The sequence below is a fragment of the Urocitellus parryii genome, chromosome 9 (genome assembly GCF_045843805.1).
Source record: "Urocitellus parryii isolate mUroPar1 chromosome 9, mUroPar1.hap1, whole genome shotgun sequence".
Classification (NCBI taxonomy): Eukaryota; Metazoa; Chordata; class Mammalia; order Rodentia; family Sciuridae; genus Urocitellus; species Urocitellus parryii.
In genome coordinates this window covers 133853611-133881464 of record NC_135539.1, presented here as the reverse complement: position 1 = coordinate 133881464, position 27854 = coordinate 133853611, and the positions used below count along the sequence as shown (strand labels likewise).

The following is a 27854-nucleotide window of genomic DNA, read 5'->3' as shown; positions in this document are numbered from 1 at the left end:
TGGCAATTCCTGGGTTTCACCAACTCGCTTCTCAGAGGACTCTCATGGCAGGCCAGCGAGGTGCATATTTGTGCAGGAGGTGGGTCAGCTGTTTTCCCTTGAAGTCATCCTCTTCTCTTTCCGGTTTTCCCATAGAGGGTCACTCAAGGGTGACAAGAAGTTTATGCTCCGCGGAGGCTGAGCCTGCTGTTGCTGCGGCTGCCAAAACACAGCCTCAAAGAAACAATGATTTGAACCTGGCTTGCTGACTGCTGTCTCGACTCCCTGGCACCACTCAGTTTGGGGAAGAAAAAAAATGTACCTGGTAGCGTTTGAGTCTAGAATTATAATGAAGTTAGGGTGGCCAGATGTATCCTTTTAAAAGGATTAACCCAGTGTCCAGGAAGCCTTTTGAGGGTAATAAATTATTTACTTTTTTCAAAGGAGATAGGAATAGAAAATCTTCAATTGTGCTCACAGAGATTAGATTTTTAGATAGCCAGACCTTTTTTGAGGTGGTAGCTGTTTGTGTCAGAGTACACCACAGTAGATCTTTGTTTTTGCCTGGGTCATTAGTGCGTGGTTCTGATTATGCCAAGGTCCCCTGCTTATACCAATTACATTTTACTGAAGTCTGCTACGACACAGTTGGATGGTGTGGTTGAAGAAAAATTCAAAACCATCTTGGGCTGGGAAGGAGGGATTTTGAAATGCTAATATTTGCCTTTGCAAGATTACATACTGCTGATAACCCCCTCATCACACAGCAATCTCCTTTTCTTAGCTCACTAAACAAACCTGAACCATTTTCTAAACCTTTCCGAACCCTTGATATTAGTCAAAGTGGACTCCCTGCCATTTCCTGAACCCAGAATCAAATATTTATTATGTACATGCTGTGTGCCAGGTATTGTGTTAAGTGCCCCAAATACATAGTTCTTCAAGGTGATTAGTAATTATCCATTCTTTTATTTAATCAAGAAATATTTAATAAGCAACTGCTATGTAAGGCATATGATTAAAAGTGAGGGTGTGGCTATTAACAAAGCAGACATTTCCCCTGGTCTTATAGATCTTACAGTCAAGGAGAGAAAATAGATATTAATAATAACGAGGGATGGACAAGAAGACATGGGACACTGAGCAACATCCTGAGGAAGGGACTTTCCCCAGACACATGAAACCAACCAAATGAAGAGGGTGGGATGAACGCTGGGGCCCAGGGAATAATCTAGGGGGAGAGAGTAGGTCAGAGAATGGCACAGTGGCATGCATTGAACAGCTAATGTTCTTGGTTCAAATTCTGTCTTGCCACTACTTTCCTTGTAACTGTGGGCAAGTCACTTCTGTTCCACGCTGGGAGAGAGCAGCAGTACTAATCTCACTATGGTCTTTGTAAATGAGTTGCTATGTTCTCAGTGCATAGAAAGCATTATATAGATGTCAGTTCTTTTAACAAGAGAGTGAAGGTATTTTGAAGGTGTCTAGGTGCAGCATGTAGGAATACAGAGCAGTGTGACAGGTGAGGTGAGAAAAGTTAATAGAGCTTAGATTAGGGGGGACCCAGGCTAGGATTCTTGTAAACATGTGAAAGATTTTCTCGATCCACTGAGCAATAGAAAATCATTGAAAAATGTTAAGTAGGACAGTAAGATGATCAGATTTGCATGGGCCACTCTGGTGGTCATGAAGACAGACCAAAGTGTGTGGACTGGCAAGAGGTAGAATTAGTAAATTTTGCTTATGGATTGAAAGTGTGGATGGAGAAGTGGGAAGAATAAAGAAAGAACATCTGGAATAGAAAGGAGTCAGGGTACCAAACAACGGGAATCCAGGACAGCCATGGATCTATATGGGTTGATAGGTTTGGTGGTGGTTGCTGAGAGACTCCCTTTGAACTCTGTAGAGGAGCCTCCTCCTTTGCCTCTTCCTGTCTTCTAGTGGTGGCTGGCATCCCCTGGCTTACGGCTGAACACTCCAGTCTCTGCCTCTGTCATCTCATGAGTTTCTTGTGTGTTTTTGACTTCACATGGTATTTCCCTATTCTTACAAGGACACCAGTAATATTGGACTCAGACCACCCTGATTTGTCATCCTCACTTGAGTACATCAGTAATGACTCTATTTTTAAATAAGGTCACATTCAGAGGTTCTAGGGGTTAGGCCTCCAACATTTCTTTTTCTAGGGCACACAATGTAACCAGTAACACGTTTCTTCCAATTAGCTCTGAAAATGCCCAGGAGTCCTCCCAGGTAGTCATGGATTAGTACTTGGTTTCCACAAGCATTTCTCCTCTCCTGTTTTGGTTTATTATAGTGATGTCTCCTGTGCTGCTGCCATGGTCAATGTACTGCTGCAAATGCTCATAAGCCTGCAAAAAAGCACCTGAGCCCTCTCTGATCCATTCGTACCTTCTTAAAATCCATCGCCTGATGGAGGACCCAATCCTTAACAGTCTTAGAAATATATAAGTCACAAACTTTAAGAAGAATTATACATTTAAAAGAACTGTATGGGTGCTATGTGTGAGAGGGAGAGCTTCAGTTAGATTGGGCATGGACGGTCAGTGGTATTTAATCTCTAGTTTGAAAGATGAGGGGAAGAGTAACATCTTCTGCAGAAGAAAAGCAAATGTATAGGCCGTGAAGTAATTTGAATTCTTACACTTCTTATACCTGTTCTTCCCCATCCAAAGTAGTTTTCTGTGTTATGATTGTTACTGTCCACACTTCTACAGATCCTGCTCCCTAAGCTCAGCTAGATTAGAGGACTCTCATAATGGCAGATGCTGTTTGAAGCTTAATCATCTCTCCTGCTGACACTGACCTTGAACCAGGGCCCTTGAAACAAATTTGTGAGCTTCACATCTCTCCCCAGTTCAATAGCTGTAATGGTGCCCTTTGGTACAAATAAAACTTCAGCTATACCCATAAAAGCCTGGAAGTGTCAAGAGGAATCCGAGGGTGAGGGTAGTTTAGCTTTTCTAGCCAAGACTCTGGATTCCTATGACATATATTTAAATTAATTTTTCACAAAAATTACAGTTATGATCAATAACAATAAATTGTGCTATTTATTAGGGCTGCTGCTGAAGATATCAAACACCATCTTCTGTCTTTTAGAAAAGGATTTTTCCATGCCCCTCACATTTAATGTTGATTTTCCTTCTCTTTCCAAGTCTGCAAAATTCACTAAAATGTTTAATTCCAGCCCACAGCCCCTTCTGGCCAGTCATAGCCTCTTACTGTGGATAACACAACCATGCCCAATAATAGTCAGCTACAACATGTCTTGATTTCTTTTTCTTATGAATGCCCCTATCATTAAAGTAATTATAAATGTTTGTACCTAATCCTCACCATGACAGTTTTCACTTTCACCACAATAAGGGTGGACTCTAATTACACCTAAGTGACCTTGATCCTGCTTACCTCTAGGTGTGATACCTCTTCCCACCCAGAATCTCAACCTGCAGTTAATCTACCGACAAATGTTTATTAAATGTTTCTTATGTATCCTGTACTAGCAGAAAACTGACATAGCAAATTACTTTTTTTGTTAATTATCAATTTTAGACTCTTCAAACTTAGACTATCTAAGCCCTCCATCCAAGAAACACTGAACATCAACTCAGTGTATCAGTACTGTACTAGACACTAGGGAATAGAGCAAGAGCAAACATTTGTACTTTCTTAGAATCCATCGTCTGAAGGAGGACCCAATCCTTAACAGTCTTAGAAATATATAGTCACAAACTTTAAGAAGAACTATAAACTTAAAAAGAACTGTATGGGTGCTATGTGTGATAGGGAGAACTTCAGTTAGATTGGGCGAGGACAGTCAGTGGTATTTAATCTCTGGTTTGAAGGGTGAGTGGGAAGAAAGGGGGAAGAGTAACATCTTCTGCAGAAGAGCAGCACATGCATAGAAGTAGAAAACAGTTTGATGCCTTAAAGAAACTGGAAAAAGGCTAGCTAAACTGGAGCACAGCCAACTAGGAGGAAAGTGAGAAAAGATGACGAAGAGGGAGGGCAAGGTCCAGATCCCGAATGGCCATGGTAAAGATTCTGATTCTATCACATGTGCCATGGGAAACATCAAAGGGTTTTAAGGGAAAAAAAAAAAGCACAATCAGATTTATGTTTTGAAAGATCATTCTGTTTGTGGGCAATGGAGTAGGGCCAGACTGGGAAGACACTAGGAGGCTGTTAGCATGGTTGAAGTGAGAAGCCAGTGGCTGGTGTGCTGTGGAGTCTGGAAGAAGAAAACAGATTCACGAGACATTTTGGAGGTAAAGTCAACCAGTTTCTTTCTAGAGGAGTATGAAATGAAAGCATTAATAAATATAGATGACTGAACTATTTAGGTGTTAATCCAAAGAACCTAGAAATGAATTACTTGCTTAGCACTGGAGTCATCACTGAGAATCTGTTCCAGTGTTTCTCAAGGATATTCCACTGAGTGAGACCTAACTCCCAACTCATGTACAGATTGAAAAGTTGGTTTTTATTTCAGTGTATGCTTTGCCTGGAGCTTTGTGGTCCATTTCAGGATTTCAGAAAGTGAAGCAACAAAAAAACTTGTGATTGTCATCTGAATCCAGCTTTTGAGAATAGAGATACAGAAAAGGGAAGTAGAAAGTAACTAATGTGTTTTTTAATTAAGTTGGCAGTCTCCTCCACATTCTTTGCTTCTTTCTTGACATTCACTACCAAGAGTCTGCAGGAGTTATCTTCTAAATATACCTGCCCAATGTATACCCAAGTCTGAACTCTGATGTACTACCAGTCATATGGTCACATGGATGTACTCTCCTAACTCCCAGGATCTAACTGGTCCTTCTCAGGCCCTCTCCTTCCCTCCTGCCTAGATCCTGGTTCTCATAAAACAGTTGGAGAGATGTGAGATGGAATGCACTATAAACTGGTGGGAAGGACCTCACCAGTTGATAGGGCTTCCCTAACTGGTTTTTCCTAATATCAATCTGTCATGCAAAGAAGAGGAACTCCTTTTCCCTACAGTCAAGACAAAGTAACTCTCTGTTTTAAGATCCAAGTCAGAGGCTTTTGGTAGCTTGTGGAGGAGTCTTGTGAAGGGGCTCTTGCCTCAGAAACATGAACCCCGATATCAGGGACAAGAGAGAGAGAGAGAGAGAGAGAGAGAGAGAGAGAGAGAGAGAGAGAGATAGATTATGCTTTTGCTCCTAAACTTTCACTTTTGCCTAGCTTCAGAACAATGTTAATTTGTGCTGAGGGTGATGGAGTGCATGCCTGGCATTTGGTAAGGTCCTGGGTTCAATTCCCCAACACTGCAAAAAAACAAAACAACACTATTTTCATTTCAAAAGACAGAATTAATATGCCCAAATGTTGACATCAGTTCCTTCTGGGGAGGAGATTTTTTTTTTAAATGCTTCTTTGCACTTTCCTGTGCATTCTAAATTCTCTATAATTAGGGTGTATTAATTTGAGAATTGAAGGGAAAAAAAACAAATTTAAAGTTAGGCTTCCCTGAGATTGGGAATGTCTCTCGTTCAGTTTCTTTCCCTTTCTTTCTTTCTTTGCAGTGCTAGAGATTGAACCAAGGGCCTCATGCATGCTAAGCAGGCATCCTGTCACTGAGCTACACCCCCAATCCAAGTTTTTTTTTATACTGGGAATTTTTTAATTGTACCCAATTTGCAACTGAATACAAAGACTGTTATGTAACCCAATAGGACTTTGGGATCCCATTGCAAATTTGATACCACTGGCTCAAGACCCCCACTCCCTGCAAGCTTTAGATTTTTTGTTTTCTAGAATCTGTCTCCCCCATTGCTTACAGGTTTTTTACTCTAGCTTAAGTTTCTGGTCATCCTAAGTGTTAAAAGAGAATCCAGATTCTGACAATTTGCTTCCAAAATAAGAATGGATCTATATGGATCCCAAAACTGTCATGCTAATCACTTCAAGAGAAAGAGGGGGGGGGAAACAACAACTTCAAACATGTATTAAAGAACCTGTTTATGTTACTATGTAGCATCTGCTGTGTTAAGTGCTGTTAAGAGAGAATAAGGTTCCTGTCCCTAAGGAGCCAGCTGCAATTTGGGAAAGATTTTTTTCCTCCAACTTTAAAGCTTTGGCAGAAAGTAGTGATTCTTCTTTGATCAAGACATCTGTGAGACTAATAAAAGACAAAGCCATGTCAACGTGAGCTACATAATGGCCTGCAGCAATTTTTATAGCCTGAATAAAAAGCAAAAAGTTCTTTTAAGTAACCCAAGCAAATAATCTAAACCACTATTCCCTAATCAGTTTAATTCGATAACAAAACAACCCTGTCTTTTACCTTTTCTTTCTTTGTGGGGGTTGTGTTGTTTGTTTTGCTTTTTTGGCCAGGGCTTACTGCAGATAACAGAAAACCACTCTAGCCATTTCAAGCAGAAAGGGCTGAATACAGGGAATTAGCTGCTTACAAATTCATGGAAGGGCTAGATGGGTGGGCTGCCAGATGAGAAATCAGGAAAGCCCTAAAAGGGACTCCTGGCTCCAAAGGGATGTTGTTCCTCTTCTAGTCATAATGCCATCCATACCTCGTAACCTGAGGTCTAACTTATAAACTCCACCACCTCCAACATAGTAATATAAAACACTAGAGAAAGAAAGAGTAAACAAAGGAAATTCATTACGATATGCATAACAAAACAAGGAAAGAAAACTGGGGTCCCTCAGACAGATCTTATTTCTGCACCTGCTCCCAAGTCCATAAAGTTGAGATTATAAATTTCTTCTACTCCCTTCTCATGTTCCTCTTTTACCCTCAGCCAGCACTGCAGCTGTTCATGTTCTTTACCTGACAACTCAGACCTTCATCCCAAGGGGTTTGAACTCTTGGTAATTTTGCTCTTGGGCTGGTATACATTCAAGTATTTTACCACCAGACAGAGCAGCATGAGAGGGTGCTCTGGAGATTCCCCTTGGGTTTAGACTTTGATGCATCCATTTCATTTTCATCTGGTTCCCCTTGAATATCAGGATCACTCGCTCCAACACAGGGAAATCCTTTCACTTGTTGACTTAGCATCATGAATAACCCCTACCTGCCAAATGACTGCCTCAACTTCCACTTTAATGGAACCATTGTTGAATCCCCAGGACGGAGCAATCTTTCTCAGGTTATTAAGCCTTCTAAACTACAAGAGAGCCAAGAGCGATAAGAAACAGACTCCAAAACTTGGTGATTGTGTTCTTATCTGTAATAATGGAAGGTGATACTACCATTCTACCATTCTACTTCTTGGTTTCCAGACCCTTCCATCAGATTGGGAGTAACCACACCATATATCAGCTACTGGTTAGATCATTATCCCTTTCTATAGCACAGCACCCCCCAACATTAGAGTGATGTTTCCTTGTTGTACCATGGCTGAGTATTCAATGGGTTATTCCATCATTCTGTAAGAGCATGTACTTGGAGGTGATGGGACACGTGGTGAGACCAGTGAAATTCATCTTTTCTTTCTCTTCTTTGTCAGGAGCAATATTGAATGGAGATTAAGGGCGTTCACAGACATATTACTGATGCAAACATAGCTGACAGAAAAAGGCAGATCCATGTCTAGAACCAGTATCTCTTCCCTTGAGGATAAATCACTGCCTCTGCCCCCCACCCCTATGATGGAAAGAGATCAATGTAGTTAACCTGTGTTTGACTGGTCTACCTCCTCCACTCGCTTCAATTAGGGCTCAGCATTGGTCCCTGTTGCTGTCAGGTTAGAAAATTACACTTAGCCAGAACAGCCTTGGTAAGGAAAACCACTTGCATATCCCTTCTACTGTGGCCAGTTTATTTATGAGTTCCTTGGCCAAGCCCCAGGGGGTGTAAAAGGGGCTGATTGACATCTATAGAAAATCATTCTGTGTATCTGATTATTGGATACATTCTTGGCAACAGCTATGGACAAATTTCTTAATCCCTACGACCCATCCAGGGCTCTTGGCTACAAATAGGAAAATTTGACTCTGTTTACTTAAACAGAAATAGATTTTATTGGATAGCTTTGGGAAGTCTGCAGTATTAATGTGAGGGCAGGTAAACAAATCTAAGAAAAAGGTGGAAGCCAAGGAAAGCTCATAGCCAAGGACAAGGCAGAAGTCAGGCCAGAGATAAGTCAGGGTAGTTTCCTACCTTTGGCAGTTAACTTCAGACACTCTGCTATTTTCACTGCTGGACACTTAAATCAGTTTCAGCCTCTGAGAATATGCTCTTCTTACTGCTGTGTCTTTGGGTATTTCAACATAAGGCAAAATCTGTGGCAGGAGCATCTGTTTGGCCAAATCTGGGCCACATGCTTCTTGTCAAGGGCTTAAGATAGGGACATATGCTCACTTTAAGCTTAGTAGGAGCTGGGGTCTTGTCTCCCATTGAGACTTAGGAGATAGGAGATCCCACTACCTGGAAAGACAACTCCAGGGTGAGTTCTAAGACAGCAAAAGCAAGGCACTGAGGAACTCAGTGAGACCCTGTCTCTAAATAAAATGCAAAATAGGGCTAGGGATGTGGCTCAGTGGTCAAGTGCCCCTGAATTCAATTCCTGGTACCACCCCATCCCTGAAAATGACAGCTCCAATGTAGACAGCCAAGACCTAATGAATGTCTTCTATATCATCTAAGTCTCAGTTTTCTCATCTGTACAATGGAGATAATAATATCCTTTTAAAATCCTTGTCCTTTGCTATGATATTTATCTTAATATTCTTTTATCTTTATCCATTGCTATGAGGATTAAATAATGCCCATGAAATATAATAAATCTTCCTTGTTAATGTTTATGTTACCACTCCAATGTCTTTATTTCCTTATGCTGAAGCTACTTTCAAAATTCCTAACCTTGGATCAATCCCACAAGTCCTTTCTCTCAATCCTTATTCTAGAATACTGGAATAACTAGGAAACCATCCCAGTTGATTTTACTACAGATGAGGTTTCCAAACTCAAGAGGCCCTTCAGGACTGCTCTCATGCCTCCTGCTCAAGCAAATGGATGAACTCCTCCGCTTTTGAGAGGAAAGGGAGGGTCTATGTGAAACCTCCCTGAGCTTCCCTCCTATGCATGGAGTACCTCTACTACTACCTGTTTGCCCTGGTTATTATTATCAACCCTACCTCCAAGCCTGAAATGATGTCAGGTTTTGCCTCCTTGTAAGGGCCTTCTCTGAGCCCTTGCTTGACCATTCATCTTTGGCTTCTCCCCTGCAGCTTGCAGGGTCAAATGCTCCAGACATCTTTTCATGCCCATTGGACATCACTGGTCTGAGGTTATTAAAATGGAACTCTTGTTGTAGTTTGATTAATGCAGTTTTATAAAAATTAAAAGTAGCACAGAAAAGTCCAAGGAGTAAAAATCACTCGAAATCTCTAACCCAGAGAAAATTATTCTGAACATCCTTCTTGAGTCTGGTTACTAGTTAAACATATGGGTATGTTATGTAGAGAAAACCTATGTCTCTTTTCTTTCCTGTATAATCATTTTTTTTTCTTTCCACACTGAATCATTCCTATCAGATTGTATACATGCTGTTATTTCTCCCATCTTAAAGAAAAAAAAAGACCTCTATTATTACATTCTAAACCTGCTACCACCTTATTACTTTGCTTCCCTTTATAAAAACATTTCCTGAAGGAATGATCAATTTTCACTGCTTTGACTTCCTCTGATCCAGTCCTTTTGTGGATTCCTCCTCATCTTCCCAAACTTTAAGCACAAGAGTGCCCCAGGGATCTGTCTTCAGAGCTCTTCATTTTTCTATCCACACTCCCTCCCTGAATGATCTCATGGAGTCCCATGGCTCTCAATACCATTTTTATCCTGTTGACTCATGAATTTATATCTCCATCCAGGGCTTCTCGGCTCACCTCCAGACTCCAAGTTGTCTGACAGGCATCCCTAACACATTTCATCCCAAAATGAACATTTGAGTTCCACTCTCCACCCCAAACATGCTCCTTCTGCAACATTCCTTGGCCCCATTCTTCAAGTTACCCTGGCAAACGACCTTGGAGTAGACCTTGATGTTTCTCTTTTACTCACATTCTACATCTAACCTACCAGCAAATCATATTTGCTACACTTTCAAAATATATTCAATTTCCATCTGCTTCTCATTACCTCCACTGTTTACCTCCTGATCCAATTGCTATCATCTCTCATTTTGATCATTTTAGTAGTGTCCATTGAGTGTCTCTGTGTTGTGGGTTGACTTGTATCCTCTCAAAAAGATATGTTGAAATCCTATCCCTAGTACCTGGGAATGTGATATTATTTAAAGATAGGGTCTTTGCTAATGTAATAAAGTTAATATGAACTCATTCTGAATTAGAGTGGGTCCTAACCCAAGAAGACTGATGTCTTTATAAGAGAAAATAGAGACAAGAGGGAGAATGCCCTGAGAAGACACTGAAATACACATAGTCAGAACGCCATGTGACAACGAAGGCAGAGATGGAGTTATGCAGCAGCAAGCCAAGAAATACCAAGGATTTCCAGTGACAACAGAAGCTCAGAGAAAGGCACGAAACAGATTTTGCACCAGAGCCTTTAAGAGAGCACAACCCTGCTGAATTCTTCTTTTTTTTTTTTAATTTTTAGTTTTGGATGGATAAATACCTTTATTTTATTTATTTGTTTTTATAGATTGAACCAAGTGCCTTATATGTGCCAGGCAAGTGCTCTACCACTGAGCCACAACCCCAGACCCCCTGATGAATTCTTTTTAAAAAAAATATTTATTTTTTAGTTGTAGTTGGACACAATACCTTTATTTTGTTTATTTATTTTTATGTGGTCCCGAGGATCAAACCCAAGGCCTCACACATGCTAAGTGAGCACTCTGCCGCTGAGCCATAACCCCAGCCCCACCTACTGAATTCTTGACTTTGGACTTCTAGCCTTCAGAATTGTGAGAGATAAATTTCTGTGCATTAAGCAGTTTGTGCTAATTTGTTAAGGCATCCCTAGGAAACTAATACACTTTGCCATCCTTTTCTCCTCTGAAGACTATTTTCCACCACACAGCAAAAAATTATATATGACTTATCTGATTGATGCTATCACTCAAAAAGTCTCCATTTCTTCAAAAAGTTAAACATAGAAACACCATATGATTCAACAACTCCACTGTTAGATATGTGCCCAAAAGAATTTAAAGCAGGGATTCAAGCAGATACTTATATGCCAATGTTCATAGCAGCATTATTCACCATAATGAAAAGGTAGAAACAACTCAAATGTTCATCAATGAATAAATAGATGAAGAGTGTGTACCTCCATACAATAGTATACCACTCTGCCTTGAGGAGGAATGCAATTCTGATGCATGTTACAACATGGGTAGACCTTGGAAAGACTGTGCTAACTAAACAAACACAAAAGGATGAATATTGTATAAATTCATATATATGAAGTACCTAGAATGGGCAAATTCATACAGACAGAAAGTAGAGATTGCTAGGAACATGGAGAAGTGGGGATAGCGAGTTATTCTTTAATGAGTGTAAGGTTTTAATTGGTGATGATGAAAAATTCTGGAAATGGATAGTGGTGATGATTGTACAATATTGTGAACATGTTGATCCAATTGCTATCATCTCTCACTTTGATCATTTTAGTAGTGTCCATAGAGTATCTCTGTAGTGTGGGTTGACTTGTATCCACTGCCATTGAATGTTACACATAAAAATGATTGAAACCGTAACTTTTATGTTTTATATATATAGGCTGCAATTTCTAAATGCATTGAAGTAAGGTGGCACCTATAAAGGCAAAAAAAAAAAAAAAAAAAGACCCCCCCCACAACACACACATCGAATTTCCAAAAATCCAAAACAATTTTCTTCCTTTTTTTTAATCTCCAAAGGCTTCAATTCACTTTGAGCCCAAATCTTTATCTTGGCCTGTAAGATCCTAAGCAATATGGCTCCTAATTCCCTGTCTGACCTTCTCTTTCTCCTTGGAACACTAGCCACACTGGCATTCTTGCTGTTCTTCCAACACTCTCAGCACTTCCTAGTTTCAGGGCCTTAGCATTTGCTGATTCCCCTGCTTTGAATTCTATTCTCACCTCCCACTCCAATCTCTAGCCCATATTCACATAGTTTTCTCTCTCCCTTCCTTCAGATCTCTGATTAAAAATCACCTTCTCATAAGGCCTTTCTCGACTACCCTATATAAAATCATATAGAAAACTCTTATCCCACCCTTTTTCCTCTTAACATGTGTATCTCATCTAACCTGCTGCATAGGGTTAATTTGCTTATTGTATGTATTCTCTCCTTTGACAGCAAACTCCATGAAGTCAGGAAATTTTGGATGCTGCTCCATCATTCACAGTGCCCTGAAGAGTGCTTGGTAAGTAGTTGCTGCTCAACAAATATTTGTTGAGAGAACGAATGAATATTATAATTTTTTTTTTGGTGATGTGTATTTAACCCAGGGCCTTGTGCATCTAAGCAGGCACTCCACTACTAATTCATCCCTAGATTAGAAGTGCTCTTTCATAACTTGCAAAATAACCTCAATCCTTAAAAACAAATACTTGAGGTGTACTTAATCTAAACTGTGTCAAAATAAAAGTATTTCTAAAAATTGCAGAATTGAATAGTAGTTTGAAATTTCATTTGTGAATCCTTTATTAGCCCTCCCTCCCTGCCCCCCCCTGCCCTCCCCGCCCCCCCCCCCTCCGCCCCACTGGGAGGAAGTGGAAGTTAGTACTCTGGTACTTTTGTTCTGAATGTTTTTGATTTGTAGAAAGTTTTGAGAAGTGATGTAGGTGGAACCTTTCCAGAAGCGTGTTCAAGGAGCACATGAAGTTTTGCATGTGATTTTAGGGGAGTCACAGACCATCTGAAGTTCATCTCCTGAATCCTATTGGGTTTATAAGTCTATCATATTTTAAAGCTGGACTGGGCCCCAAATAATTGTGACTAGGCTGTATTTTGAACATGATCTTTACTTTAGTGACACGGTAGCTTATCCAGCTTAAGTGGGATGTGTACATTAAGATTTGATTTATCTGCAGGTCAGTTCCTCACCTTTCAGCATGATCACTAGTTTTGTTTTTTCAAGCAACAGTTTAACTTTATATTTATCACACATAATTCTAAGTTTTAAAGCAGTTACTTTGTGGTAAGTATAACTGTTCTAAAACTTAGAATTATGTGTGATAAATATAAAGCATTCCAACTCAGCACTTATGGATTTCTAGATTAATTGCTGAGAGATTAAATGCTATTACTTCTCACTCCTGGTCATCCTACAACATGTACCAGCATAAATGCAATTTGGGATCTTTGAAGACAAAACACTGTTCATTGCTTAGCCTTCTGCGATCCTTCATGCTGTCTGGACCATTTTTTTCCAGAGGTTATTAATGACTCTCAACTTGTTAAACACAGTGGCTTAGAAGTCACCCTCGCTGACTTCTCAATGACATTTGACTTATGGATCACTGCCTCCTTTATGAAACTTTCATCATTTTATGGCTTCCTTGACACTACTCTCTCCAATTGTCTTGCTGCTTGTTCTGGACATATCTCAGCCTCCTTCCCTGGCCCATCTTCTCCATTTGGCCCACACCAGGATCTTCTCTTAGCCTCTTCCATTTCACTTTCAATACTCTCTCCTCAAGCAGACTAAGCAGACTTAATTATGACTTAAATGTGAATGGCTCCCTAGTGTTCAGTCTTAACCTCTCTTTCTAGAGCTCTAGATCTGTATATCCAACCGGAGTACTCCATGTCCCATAGATTCCTAAATATTTAATATATCTGATAATGCCCCCAACCTGCTCTCTACTTGTGTTCCTTATCTCAGTTCATAGCAGCCGCATCTACAGTGTCATTAGAGTCATATGTCACATCTCCTTTAGTTCATTACCATGATGGACCTGAGTTGTTACATCAACAATCACATAATGTAGTGTTCAAGACCAAGGACCCTGGAGTTGAGTTGCCGGGGTTCAAACCCAGGTGTACTACCTGCTAGGTAGGTGATCATGTGCAAGATGCGTAACTTCTCTTTCTGAGTTTACTCAACCCTAAAATGAAGATAATGATAGTAGCTACCACTGAGGGTTCTTGTGAGGATTAAACAAAGTTTGCATTTGCAAAGTTATTAGGCCAGCACCTCCTACATAGTGAGTGCTTATGAATAAATTGATCTTGGGTTTGTCCCAACTCTCATGTATCCATCACACAGCTGACAGAAGTTTTTGAGGGGCTACTTGTTATCAAATGTTCAATTAGGGGCCAGTCATCATGCTAAATGCTTTATATGCATAATTTCATTTAATCCTTAAAATAATCAGCAAGGGAGGTGTACTAGTCCCCATTTGAGAGACGAGGAAACTGGGACTTTAAGAGTTAATGAACTTTGACCAAGTCTCAAAGCTTGTAAATGCCAGATTTAGAATTTTAACTCAGGTCTGTCTATTACCAGAGTCAGTGTTCAAAACTAGAAAGTTACACTATATGTACCGCTTTCCCAATCCTGCATTAGTCACTTACCATTTAAACTTCTTCAAAGACCTCTATGCCTATGCCAATCAATTCCTTCACAATTTTGTTCTAATTCACATTTCTTGCAACTTCCCTCCATGTGGTCTGCCCTTCCCTTCTTCCCTTTTTTCTTTTCTTCCTCCTTTCTCTTGTTCCTTCAACACTTATTGAATGCTTGAGTGCCAGGCAGTATACTAAATTGTAGACAAGAAAAATAAGCAATTTGTCTTCAAGGAGTGCATGGTCTGATACAGCTTATTAATGACAATATATTGAAGGGAATACAGTAGGGTGATGTAGGAGCCAGACTGGGGAAAGGGACAGAGTAGGAAAAGTTTCACTGAGGAGGGGAAATTTTGCTACCTTAAATGATATTCTAGTCAGATAACTTCTTGTCATTCTTTTTTTGTTACCAGGGATTGAACCCAGGGGCACTTAACTACTGAGCTACATCCCCAGCCCTTTTTATTTTGAGACAATAGGACCTTGCCAAATTGCTGAGGTTGGCTTTGAACTTTCAATCCTCCTGCCTCAGTCTCCCAAGTTGCTGGGATTCTAGGCATGCACCACTGTGCCTGGGTTTCTTGTTAAGTCTTTTCACACTCCTGGCATCTTACCTTTTGTTTTTGAGATCTTTGAGGTGTCCCTTTCCTTGTCAAATTTTTGTCTAAGCCTGGATTTCAAAATCACCTTCCCTGTGATACCATTGTTTACTTTCTGGTCACCTGGACATTTGTTTGCTGAAGCAATTACAGAATGTATCACATAGTAGCCTAGCTGTTGATCTATATGCCCACCATTTGACTAGATTGTGATTTCCTCCAAGGAAAAGACAGAATCTTAAATGTTTTCAAACTGTCCTTCATTCCCAAAGTAGAATAACTGTAATATTATAGTACGTAATAAAGTTTTATCAAATGAATAATTATTTGCCTATTCAAAAATGGAAGTCTAAACAAAAAGCTCTTCTGATTCAAGTAAAACTATGTGGATAGTCTTTCACAGCACGAGGCATGATGCTCTGCAGAGAGTGGGTATTCGATAAAAACCATTCATGTTATTTGATGGTTTTGTTGTGAGATATCTGAAATATTGCTAGGAATAAGGAATATTATTACTAAATTTACTTGTGGATAAGTTATAATTTTCATGTCTATCGGTGGCAAGGCTCTGGATTAGGTATGAGAAAAAATAAGAATTATTGGCTTTAGAGCTAATATTGAGGATTTCCTTTTTCCCTTGATTGAGCCACGGATCTGTGTGAAATTAAGGCATGCAGATATTATACTGCTGGGTGCAGTGTGCCATGGTCTATAAAGATTGCTGTAAAGAGTCCACATTTTAGGTCATATCTGACTAAAGGCCCAAGAATCTCTCTTGTTGCTGGCCTTGTTCTGTCTTCTGACAGAAAACGACACCAGGCAGTCATTTTCCTTTTGTGGTGTGCCTCCATCCTGGTAGCTTAGCTCTCTCTTTTGCCTGTGTCCCAGGATGTTCACCCCCAGTAGAAGGGAATTTTTATAGTGGGGGGCAATACGAGGCTAAAGTGAGGGGAGACTTCATGCTTCTTCTCATCTTTTTCTTCTTGTTTTTGTCCTTCATTACTCTTTCACTAGAGAGTGAGGCTTTTGTATAATAAAAACCCAGAAAGACTCAAAGCCTATGCCTATTTTCCATCATGCCTCATCTTTCCCCTGAGGAAACAATTGCAGAACTCCCACTGGCATAAATTAGTGGGGGAGAAAGGGGAAAGATACTTGGAGGAGGTGGTGGGAGAAGCCAATAGCAAGGATTTATATCTCAGGATATCGTTCCAGGCAAAATACCCTCCTAGTAAATCTTGGGTCTCATTAAAATTGTGAGAATTAAAAGTCAAAGTACATGTAAGGGGTTTAGAGCAGTGGTTACAGGGACAGTGTCCAATAAATGTAAACTATTATATTATCCAGGGTTCCTCCACCCAGGGCGGGACCTGGGTTTCTGTCTCAAATAAGGCCCTTCTGGACAATCACTCCCACATTCAATGTAGTGCTGAACTGCATGAGTGATCTCTTCCCTGTGTTTCCCAGGGACACAGTTAAGCCTGGGAATTAGGTGGCTGGGCCAATTCTGGTCTCACTAGGGGTGGGCTAGATACTGTACTTCTATGGAATTCTCTTTCCCCCCAGCATCAGTTTTCCTCTTAACCCTCACTCCCAACCATCCAGGAAGCTCAGTCACAGATCTAGTTGGTGTCCCCAGTACTGGTTGGATCCAGGTTATTATTAGCTTTTTGGTAGCCCTGGGACTAAAAATTACACTGAAATTCGGAAGCATCATGCACTTTTTGGTGTTGTTTTTAAATTCAACAAGCATTTTTTGAGCATACATAATACTGTTTCTTTAAATACATTTGGCCCTTACCTGTTTTAAGTACTCAATTTGGATTAATGCTAATCCATCCTTGAGGGTTTTATGGAGAATACGTATTAAAATAGAAAAACATTTGCACAGTTCTTTCTTTGCAAATATAAACGTCTTGCGTGGATTATTGTTGCTACAGTATTAATATTAATTACAATAACAACACTGATGCTTCACAGGCAGGCGGCACAGAGCAGCTGTAGGCCAACGAGAGCCAGACGGAAGAGGTCAGGGGAGGTGCCTCCAGTACGTCCGGCCCAGAAGGGGCGGAGAATTAAGGAACTCACCCAAGCTCCGCCCCCTACCCTGCCCCTTCGTCGGTGCGGCGTAGGCGGTTACCATGGCGATGACGTCTAGAGGGCGGGGCGGGGCGGGGCTATGGAGAAGAGGAGGAAGATGGCGGGAGGGCGGCTCTGAGGAGACCTCGGCGGCGGCGGAGGAGGAGAGAAGCGCAGAGCCGCGCCGCGCCGGGGCCCATGTGGGGAGGAGTCGGAGTTGCTGTTGCCGCCGCCGCCGCCGCCGCCGCCGCCTGTAGCTGCTGGACCCGGGTGGGAGTGAGGGGGAAACGGCAGAATGAAGTTCGCCGAGCACCTCTCCGCGCACATCACTCCCGAGTGGAGGAAGCAGTACATCCAGTATGAGGTACCCGCGGCGGCCGGGGTGTGGGAGGACTCTGAGGGGCCACCATCTCGCCAGTCCTGACCTCCACCGCTGCCTTCCGCGCCTGCTGCCTCCCTGCGCCCGGGCGGACTTTGACCCGCTGCTGCGGGGAGCCACTGCGGCATCCCCGCCGCGGCCGGCCCCGCTGTCCTTCCCCTCCCCCGCAGCCCGCTGCCGCCGGGGTAACGGATATGCTGGCGGCGGCGGGAGGAAGGGCACAGCCCGGGCCGGGGCCGGGGCAGGCTAGTGGGAGGGCGAGCCGCAGGTGGGGGAGTCGCGGTGAGAGGGCAGCCCCGGGTTGCCGCGGTTCCGCGCTAACCTCCTCCCGGCTCACCCTGACCTCTTGTCCCCACCCTGGGCGAGCGCCCCCTCGACAAGGTTAGGTCTCGTTTCTCTCCGCTCACCTCTCACCAAGGAATCCTGCTTTTCTGAGATTAGCCCCTCCACTGGTTTCCTTCATTCCACCGAGCGGAGCGCTTGGGCTTTCCCCCACTTGGCCAATGTTGACAAAGGCTTTGTAACAGGATTGAAACTTGGTTTAAATGTATATCACAAATGCAGTGGTTATAGTTTACAAACGTATTGTAACCAGCGATTCGGTTTTGTTAAGACAGTGGCTTGTCTTTTTACTGATTGCATGAAGTGTACAGAGTAATCACACATCTTTGGTTTGGGCTCTTAGGTTGAAGGGAAGAATGAGGAGGGAGGAAAAATTATAAAAAAATTTCAGTTTGTCTGCTGTTTTTGTTAGCTAGGGAGATTATTACTATATTGTAAACACTGTATCTTACCTATGTATTACAGAAATTATGCTCCCCTTTCCTCCCAGATTCTGTGATAACAGCTCCTGGAAGGTATTCATTAGTGATAAGGAACCTATGTCAGTACAGGAAAAAGTAAAGATAATGAAACCATTTATATGTTTAGAATATATTTATATATTTAGAAGGTAAGATACCTGAAGGGCTTTAAGCATTGCAATAGCTTATTCTCAGTAGCTAGTTCAGCTCCTGGATAGAGAAAGACTTATCTGTAACCTCCAGGAATTCACATTTATGTTATGTGCAGGAACAAAGAGTATAAAATCAATATGAATACATATATACTAGCCAGATTTTATGAATCGAACTATTTTAGTTTTCTATTTAATTTTTATATAAGTTTAATAATAAGATGTTTAGGTAACAGCAGTGAGTTCATTTATTCATTTTAATAATTGAAGAAGATAGATAAAAAGATGTAGGTAGGTTAAACAGAATCTTAAAGATTTTAAATTTACTTATAACAGAGTATTTGATAATTGTCAGAAAAGAATGCTCTAGAATTATCAATGCCTTCTTGTCACTTAATTTTCTTGTAGTGTTTTGTGACCACATTTTGTAAGAGAAGGGGCTAACACTTCCATCTGTAGAGTTGTTGATTTATTGTTTGTAATATGTTCGGTTAGTTTTAAAACCTTGGCTAGAGTCCAGATGATGAATTTTATTGAAAGAAGGGTATTGGTCTTCCATCTTTCTAGTAGTAATTTTCAGCACCACTGCCAGTTCTTCATAGAGGCTTAGGACATGAGTATGCTGAACCACAGTTTATTCTTGTTACATAGTGTGGAATGCTTGATTTGAGCAGAAGTTACAGTGGCTGGATATTCTGTGATTCATTTTAAGTATTTCAACACTTCACTGTTTCATAGAATTAATTTGGAATATCTGGAGCCAAAAGGAGAAGCAAAAGATTTAGTTTGAAAATGGAATTAACTCTTGATTTGTAATGTCAGCTTTGTACCTAGAGTAACCTCATTCACATATTCCATTTGGATGCTATTTCTAAATGATTACTCTTGGTTGGACACATAGGGACAAAATTCTTGAGCTTATGTGTGACTTCATTATCTTTCTGAGGCAAATTGTATTTTTTTTTAAATTCACATATTGTGGATAATTTGCTTTCAGTTATAATTACTTGAAATTTGATTCTATAGAGAGTTCCTACTGTGTGACTCCTGTCCTGGAAAAACTTACTGTTTAATAGGCAAAATTAAATAAGGGGCATTTTTCTTTTAATTGAAATCATTAGAGAAATTTGTAGAGGGTTGGAATCTTTGTGTTGTATTGTTTCTGAAGAGTTGATGCTGTTCCTTTAAAAACAATAAAGGGATATGAGTGAGCACATTTATAGGTTCCAGGAATGTGAGCAGCTTAAAAGTTTAGGGAAAAAGGACTTGGCTAGAGAAAAGGACCTTCTCATAATTCAGTGATATGTACTTTCTCATGTCTGAACATGATGCTCCTAAAACACATTTAGTAGAACAGACACTTGGATTTGTTTTTCAGGCACTGGTGATGACATTTTGGTATACTACTCTTGATTTCTAGCCTAGGTTGCTTTCTAGTGCTGTGAACCAATGTGACCTATTCAGCTTCTTTGGTTTTTATGTCATCTTACTATTTTAAATATTACTTGAATTAAGCAGAGCTTTAGATAGAAGCTGAAAATTTTGTTCACAACTATAATTTTATGTAATAGTTATATACAACATTTTACATACATGGCGGCATAATAAGTGCTAGTTCTTGTGTTTGTTAGCCTTGAGACCCTGGGACAATCTTTTTGTCTTTCCAGAACTCTTTTCTATTAAAAAAATGAGTATAGGACCAGAAGTTCTCAAGGTCTCTTCTGTTTCATAAGTTTTTTACTTAACTATTTTGTGTGTGAGAGAGGATGGGTCAAACCCAGGGCCTCACACATGGTAGGCAAGTTTTCTACCCCCAAGCTATATCCCTAGATTATTTTATTTTGAGATAGGATCTCACTAAGATGGCTAGGCTGTCTTGAACTTGTGCTCCTCCTATCTCAGCCTCCTGAGTAGCTAATATTATAGGCATGCATCACCACACTTTTAATGGATTGTTAAAATTATTAACAATTGTAGCCCTTCAATATCCTGAAATTATTAAAGTTTGTAATTTAAAATGTGGAGTTCATGGATTAGTCTTAATAGGAAAATAATAAGCATAAAAGCATAAAAGAATAGAACAACATGAAGAAACCATGTAAAGAAAATCTATTTGCATTTATGAATAATTTTTATGAAGAAACAACATAAATGAGCAGAGACTATCTGTTTCCCAGCAATATATTTGATTATACATCTCAACATATAAAATAGAGGGCTGGGGATATAGTTCAGTTGGTAGAGTACTTACCTCACATGCAGAGTTCAATCCCCAGCAACACACACACACACACACACACACACACACACACAAATATGTCTTTATCAGATTTTTTTGATTTAGAATCAGCGATTGTGTTTTTTAGAGCTCTGTAATAGATTAATCAAAATTAACTTAGACCAGTTTCATCCAAATAGACTAGTATGACCATGTTAATATTTTACAGAATATTAGCAAAAGAAGCAAACATATTTGGTGACTTAAGTGGCTGACTTGTTTTCTTCCCTAGGGTCCTGTGCTTTTTTGGTTTCTCAGGAATTCAGAATGTTTTTTTTTTTTTTTTCCTCCAGTGTATACTGTAGTTGTGTAAGATAATAAAATGATGAGGCCTTTACATTACAGAATTTTAGAGCTGAAAGGGAATTGAAAGATTGTTTACCTCTTTGTTTTTCCAGGCAAGAAAACTTAGGTCCAAAGAGGTTCAGCCATTTGGTTAGTGTATGGCACCCCCACCCCACTATGCGCACTGCCCCCAATCAAGTAGCACCATACACACCCCTCCCCCAACACACACACACACACACACACACACACACACACATACACACCTAGTCTCTTTGGCTTTAGATGTATAAGCATCGGGAGTCAGGTCACACTAGCTGTGTAACCCTGACTTAATCACTTTCTCACTGGCTTGTTTAAGGTTCATCTATAATGCTAAGAGAACTAAACTGGATGGTTTCTAAGCTCACAGACTCTTATTATCTAAGGACCCATCTAACTTTAAATTTTTGTGCTTTATTATAGTTTAATCATGTTTGTTTCATGAAAGGGTAAAACTTAAAGGATTGTTTTATAAATCATCTTCTTAAGTTAATAAATACCCTTTAAAAATTTTTTTTGATGAGGTTTTGATCTTTGAATAGAAAGCTAACCCAATGAAACTCTTTTAACTTAAAAAAGGCTGGTCTTTTTTTTTTTTTTTTTTAATTGCAGGATTTGGGAAAGGAGAGATCCTGCATAAACTGTACTTTCTTATTTTTAAATATAAGGAAACATTGAAATAACATTATGATTTTCAATTATAGAACTCTCCCATGAGGCCAGTTGTGTTGCAGGCTTCAATTTCTCAAAGGTACTATGTTGATTAGTTAGGGTTAACTTGCCTTGCTGGAACTTGTTTGAAATTTCCAGTTTGGCCACCCGATGGGGCACAAGCCACACTTTTTCTCTAAGGAACTTCTGCAAATGAAAGTACAGTATAGTATATTTAAGATAACACTTGTAAATGACTATGATAGTGAGATGTCTGGCATTTATAAATGTTTCTTACATGAGTGAATGAATGTTGTAGAGATAGGAAGCTGTAACTGTTCTTTATTATCATTGTATGTGAGGGTGAGTATGCTAGTAAGATTATCCTTGTCCATCCATCCCTGAAGGTTGGTTTTGGATCAACTTTTGGGTGAAGGCCCAGATCATAAGAACCTAAGAATCTTATTTGACCTGAGGTGACCATGGAAAAATTAGTCCTGGCTTCAAACTTCGTCCTATTCTGGAAAGTATTTGAGAGACTGGTCGAGTCATGCTAGTGATTTCAGGTATATTTGAGTTGAAAGCCCCAAAGCAGTATACCCAGTACCTCCATGGAATAAAATAAGATAGTATTAGAACTGTTCATTTTATTTATTTTTATGCATATGGAAAGGAAGAAATAAAATTTCACTAATATTTAGCAAGTGGATTGATGTAGTACTCTTGCTAAGGAACCTATACACAAGAATTCTGAGGGAAACAGGATTGCCCATGTTTTTCTTACTTGTTCTCTTTCAGCAGATAGCAATTAATCCAGTAATGGGAGCCTAATTAAGTTAATATATAAATATTATTAAGTTTTAACCAAACTAACCTTATGAAGTGGACAAAACTTAAAAAGTCCCTTTAAAGAAGTCAAAACAAGGGCTGGGGATGTAGCTCAATGGTAGAGTGCTTGCCTAGCATGTGTGAGGCACTAGGTTTCCATCCTCACAACCACATAAAAATAAATAAAGGTATTGTGTCCAACTACAACAACAACAACAACAACAACAACAACAACAAAAAGGATGCCAAAATAATAATATCAATACCAAGCACTAGTAAACAAGAAGACAATAACAGAACTGACAGTTCTATTTCTAGTACTAGCTTTTGGTCATCCGAATTACAGATATAAACAAGAACATTTTAATGCTAAGTTTACTGAGAAATTTCAAAATTATGAAGACATTAGGATAACTCTGAAATAAAGTTACATCCACTGTCATCCACAGTTAACTCCACTCTGTGTTATATATTATGAATATTCTGCCTTGTAAGGTCTAGTTTTCAGTTCGTATCCATTATAATTAAGTTCAAAATGGACTTGGATTTTGAATTAGACCTTTGAAATACTTTGATAATCTCTTAGATATAAAGTATTTTTGTACTATTTGTGAATGAAAGATAAAAATTATTTTATCCTTGTTTCATCTTTGTAAAACTTTTAACTTAAAAATTCTTTATTTTGGGCTGGGGCTGTGGTCAGTGGTAGAGTGCTCGCCTAGCACGTGCGAAGTGCTGGGTTCCATCCTCAGCACCACATAAAAATAAATAAATAAAATAAATATATTGTGTCCAACCACAACTAAAAAAATTTAAAATTCTTTGTTTTATAGCATACACAGTTGTAGATGGGTATAAGTTATAAATAGATATACATATACTGGAGGTGCATAATAAAATTTTAAAAAGAATGGGTAGGCATGTGCCATAATAGAAGTTTGGAAGATGTTGCCCAAGATTAACCAAAACTGGTTTATGGGTTGCCTGATGTTGAATCGTTTTTTAGGATTGAGAGAGAGTTAAAAGTTACTAGGGTTCTCTTGCCCAGTGTATTTGCTTTTTCAGATCTTTTCTTACTGAGTAAATGCAAAAAAAAGCCAAGTACACAAAGTTCACAAACAAAAATCTTAAAAATCATTTATTCATTCAACAAATATTTATAGAACTTTATTATTTACTATATAGGCTGATAGATTCTGGCTCTCCCATAACCTTAAAAAATAGAGGAAAAAATGAAATACATGTGTGTTTTTCTGGTATTGTATTTCAGTCAACTTGGTGTTTTCCAAAATTTAAAATGGTGTAGAACGAGAAGATGGTCGATTAGGGACTTGGAATGTGTTTATACATTTTGATCACTATTGTAAATGATGCTTATATATCTTGAAGTCTGATTTGTTTAGTCAGATTGAAATATGGCCATCTATTCTTCCTGTCACCAAATATATATTCAGACAGATCAGAAAATCCTTTAAAAATTGTTTATTTGATAGAGGCCAAAGGAAGATATAAATAATCTTATTTTGTAAACATAACAGTTTTCAAATTTTCTGTAATAAATCAATGTTTGTTTATTTTTGTTGCTGAGAATAGAACCCAGGGGTGCTCTACCAGTGAGCTATATCCCCAGTCCTTATTATTTTGAGACATGATCTTGCTAAGTTGTTGAAGCTGGTCTTGAACTTGTCATCCTCATGCCTCAGCCTCCTGTGTTGCTGGGATTATAAGTGTGCCCCACCTGCACCTGACTCCCTCAACAAGGTTAACATGTTGATTAAGAAAATAGTCCTTTATTGAAGGTGTCCTTCAGTATTATAAAGACCTTAGGCTAATGTGGAGATAAATCCTAAGACATAGCTCTGATATTGACTTTTCACAGATGGCTAGTGGACAAGTGATTTTTTGAAGATTGAAAGACTGGAATATAATCATAGAGGAAAGTGGGACATATTTAGATTTTTGTGTGAGTTACTTATTAGGCTAAATTGATAAAGTTGTAATTTCACAGAGTATGTGCTTTGTGGGCTTTTTTTTTTTTTTTTTTTAAGAGCAGTAAGAGTAGTGGTTCTCAAATTCTTTCCTCTCAGAACCACTTGAAATTCTTAAAAATACTGAGGATTTCAATGTCTATTAATATATACTCTATTAGAAACTAAAACTGAGAAATGTTTAAAACACAAGAGCAGGGTTGGGAATGTAGCTCAGTAGTAGAGGGCTTGTCTATCATGTCTGAGACCCTGGGTTTGCTTCCCAGTACCACAAACAACAACAAACATACACACATACAAATACCATTTTAAGCAACAATAGCAGCAACAATAAAAACCCCACAAGATTATTCAAGCGCACCTTTTACCAGCCAGTAGAATCATAATAGATGAAGTTGTGGTATTATTATGAAAATACTTTTGACATCTTTGATTCCATGAGAGGGTTTTGAGGATCCCAAGGGAAGTTTGGAGATGCCATGAAAAATCCCTCTCTAGTTCTATGAATCCCATAAGAGGTAAAAGAAACCATAGCAAGAGGATTTTCTGATACCTTTTCCACAGCAAAGAACAATAGAGAGAGAAAAAAGTTGGCTTATCGGGATTTCATCTGATTCTTAACTGTACTTTCCTTTCTTTGAATTGAATTAGCAGAAATGTGGTCAGCTTGTCATTAAGGAGAAAAGAAATAATATTTATTGAGTGCTTAGGAACCAGGTGTCATCTGCTTTACATTATGTTATCTTCATTTAGTCTTTACAACAGTTCTGCAGGATAGATATTATCTTCATTTTACTTGAGGAGGTAACCCAGACTTAGAGAAATTAGTTAATTTGCTCAAGGCTATACACCTAGTAACTAAGTAGAGCCAGAATTTGAAATCAAATCTGTCAGACTCTAGAGCTCTTGCTTTTGTACAGGAATGGTAAATATATCAGTGGTGGTAGTAGTGGCAGTAACAGCCGATTATTTTTATTTACTTATTAAATATGTTTTCAGTTGTAGATGGACACAGTACCTTAATTTTATGTATTTATCTATTTTTAATGTGGTGCTGAGGATCGAACCCAGTGCCTCACACGTGCTAGACGAGTGCGCTAGCACTGAGCCACAACCCAGCCCTATTTTTATTTTTTATTTTTGAGAAAAGAACTAAAGCTGTTTATGCAAGCTTTTTATATAGGTTGTTATCACTGTTGTAGAAGAGGGAGACTGAGTCTTAGAGCCATTAAGTAACTGATAATGTTGATACTGCTAATTGTGGACAGTAGAATGAGATTGTAAGAGCTCCTACTATTAAGTCCTACATCATACTGCTTTATAAAAAGTAAATAAACCATCTCTTTATAAATATATACATTTAGGCCTGTTCCACCTGTTCTCAAGCACCACTGACTGTTCTGTAGCATCTGTTTGGTAGGATGGTGCAATAATGGCTGGGTTATTTTTAGTTCCAGGTCTCAGCCTGCAGGGTTTAGAAGGTGTTACAGTGTGGTCAGTAGGATAGACTTCCCCTCTGTGACTTATATTTTCCTTAAGATTATCATAGTAACTATTACTGAACAAGCAACTGATAGAGGACCTTATGAGGATGAGACATAAGAAAAAGGCAATGAGATGTAGTGATAAGGGTGAAAAGAGGAAGCTAACAGTGGTTAAAGCTGTTGCTGTACTATAGTTGTGGCTTTAGGATTATAGGTCATGGAATATCAGATCTATAAGAAACTTCAGAGAATATTTAGCTCAATTTTCCTTTTTAACTTTCATGGGAAATATAGGTCAAATAGGTTAAGTGAATCAGGTCACGTGGCCTAGTTAGTGGTTGAATTAATACAGTCACACTGGTTCATTTTATTGCTTATTAATTTATAGCATATGTTAGTAGGTTGATAACACATTCAGACAACAGACTCTAAATCTAACTGCCTGTGTTCATATTTCAGCTCTACCAACTTATTAGCTGAGTGATTTCAGGCAAATCATTTAACCTTTCTGTACCTCAATTTCCTCATCTGTAAGATGGGAAAAATAATAGTACAGTACTTATGAGACTGGTGTGAGGATTATATGGGTTAAAATGGTGAAAAGTTCTTAAAGCAACACCTGGTACATAGTAAAAGCAATATATTTGCTATTAAAATTATTTCTTATATAGAGCTCAGTGGCATTACATAATGATTGGGAACATTATTGATATGAGAGAAATGAGGCCTTTAGGGTGTTCAATGTTGATTTTCTTGGAAAATGGTTTTGTTGATTTTGACTAATATTTCTGCTTATGGGTATGTTCATGTTAATAAATTGTTCTTAACCTTTTTGTGTATAGTAAGAAAACCAGATGAGAACAGTTATGTAGCTGTTGTCTTGGTCACAATTAGTTGTCCAGGTCATTTATAACTTGTATTCATTTTGATTATAGCCTGTGTCTTTGAATTCTTTTCTTTAAACAGGTGATATTCAGATGTGTATTCTTAAATATAGCTTAAGTGAGTTATTTGAATTTTTTCAGGTATATCTAATTTTAGTTCTTTTCAATTTTCTAATGAAAATTTAATATTTAATTCTACAGTTAGTTTTAGAATTGCAAAAGACTTTCTCAACCCCTTTGTTTTATAGATGAATAAATTATAGAGGGCAAGATATGTGGTCAGTCTTAAAATTAGCTGATAGCAAAACCTGGTATAGGGGTATTGGTCTTCTACTTACTGCTATTCCTTGCTGAGGCATATTACTGCCATATAAACATTCCTTTGCTTTTAAGTTTTAAGAATAAATTTTCTTTGTAAGACTCAGTAGGGATTTGAATGTTTTGGTAAATGATTGCTCAAATACTCTGCACTAATACATTTATCTGAATCTAATCATCCATTAGATCACATTAGCAATATAAAATGGTTCTTCTGTATGCTAATTAAAAGACTGAGTGAATTATGAGATTCAGATGCCAACAGTGTTATTCTTTATTCACCTACATAGAATTAGCCATTCTTCTATTTAGGTATGGTCACAAGTAGAAACACATATTGAGGAGACAGAACTAAGGAATTATGGTAAGGTTTGAGAAGTCAGGTAGCAGTGAAAGGAAGATTTGGTTATACACCTGTGTTTGACTTTTAGCACTGGTTACATGTGTTACCCCTTATACCCTAAATTGCCAAGCCAAAGTCAGGGCAAATACGTCTAGAGAATATCAGACTGTGTATTAAACCTGCTTATTAAGTATTCATGAATGCTTATTGGGTGTTCTTTCGTGGCA

General features: G+C 38.9%; 1 protein-coding gene across 1 annotated transcript in view; it reads left to right on the top strand.

The window, feature by feature from the left end:
• The first annotated feature begins 17332 nt into the window (after nucleotides 1-17332).
• The window catches only part of Xpr1 (xenotropic and polytropic retrovirus receptor 1), a 179671-nt gene continuing 169149 nt past the window's right edge, over nucleotides 17333-27854 (top strand). Inside the window, exon 1 of the mRNA XM_077802388.1 lies at nucleotides 17333-17556. Within this exon, the coding sequence (XP_077658514.1) occupies nucleotides 17488-17556 (69 nt within the window). The 5' untranslated portion in view covers nucleotides 17333-17487. The remainder of the gene's footprint in view (nucleotides 17557-27854) is intronic.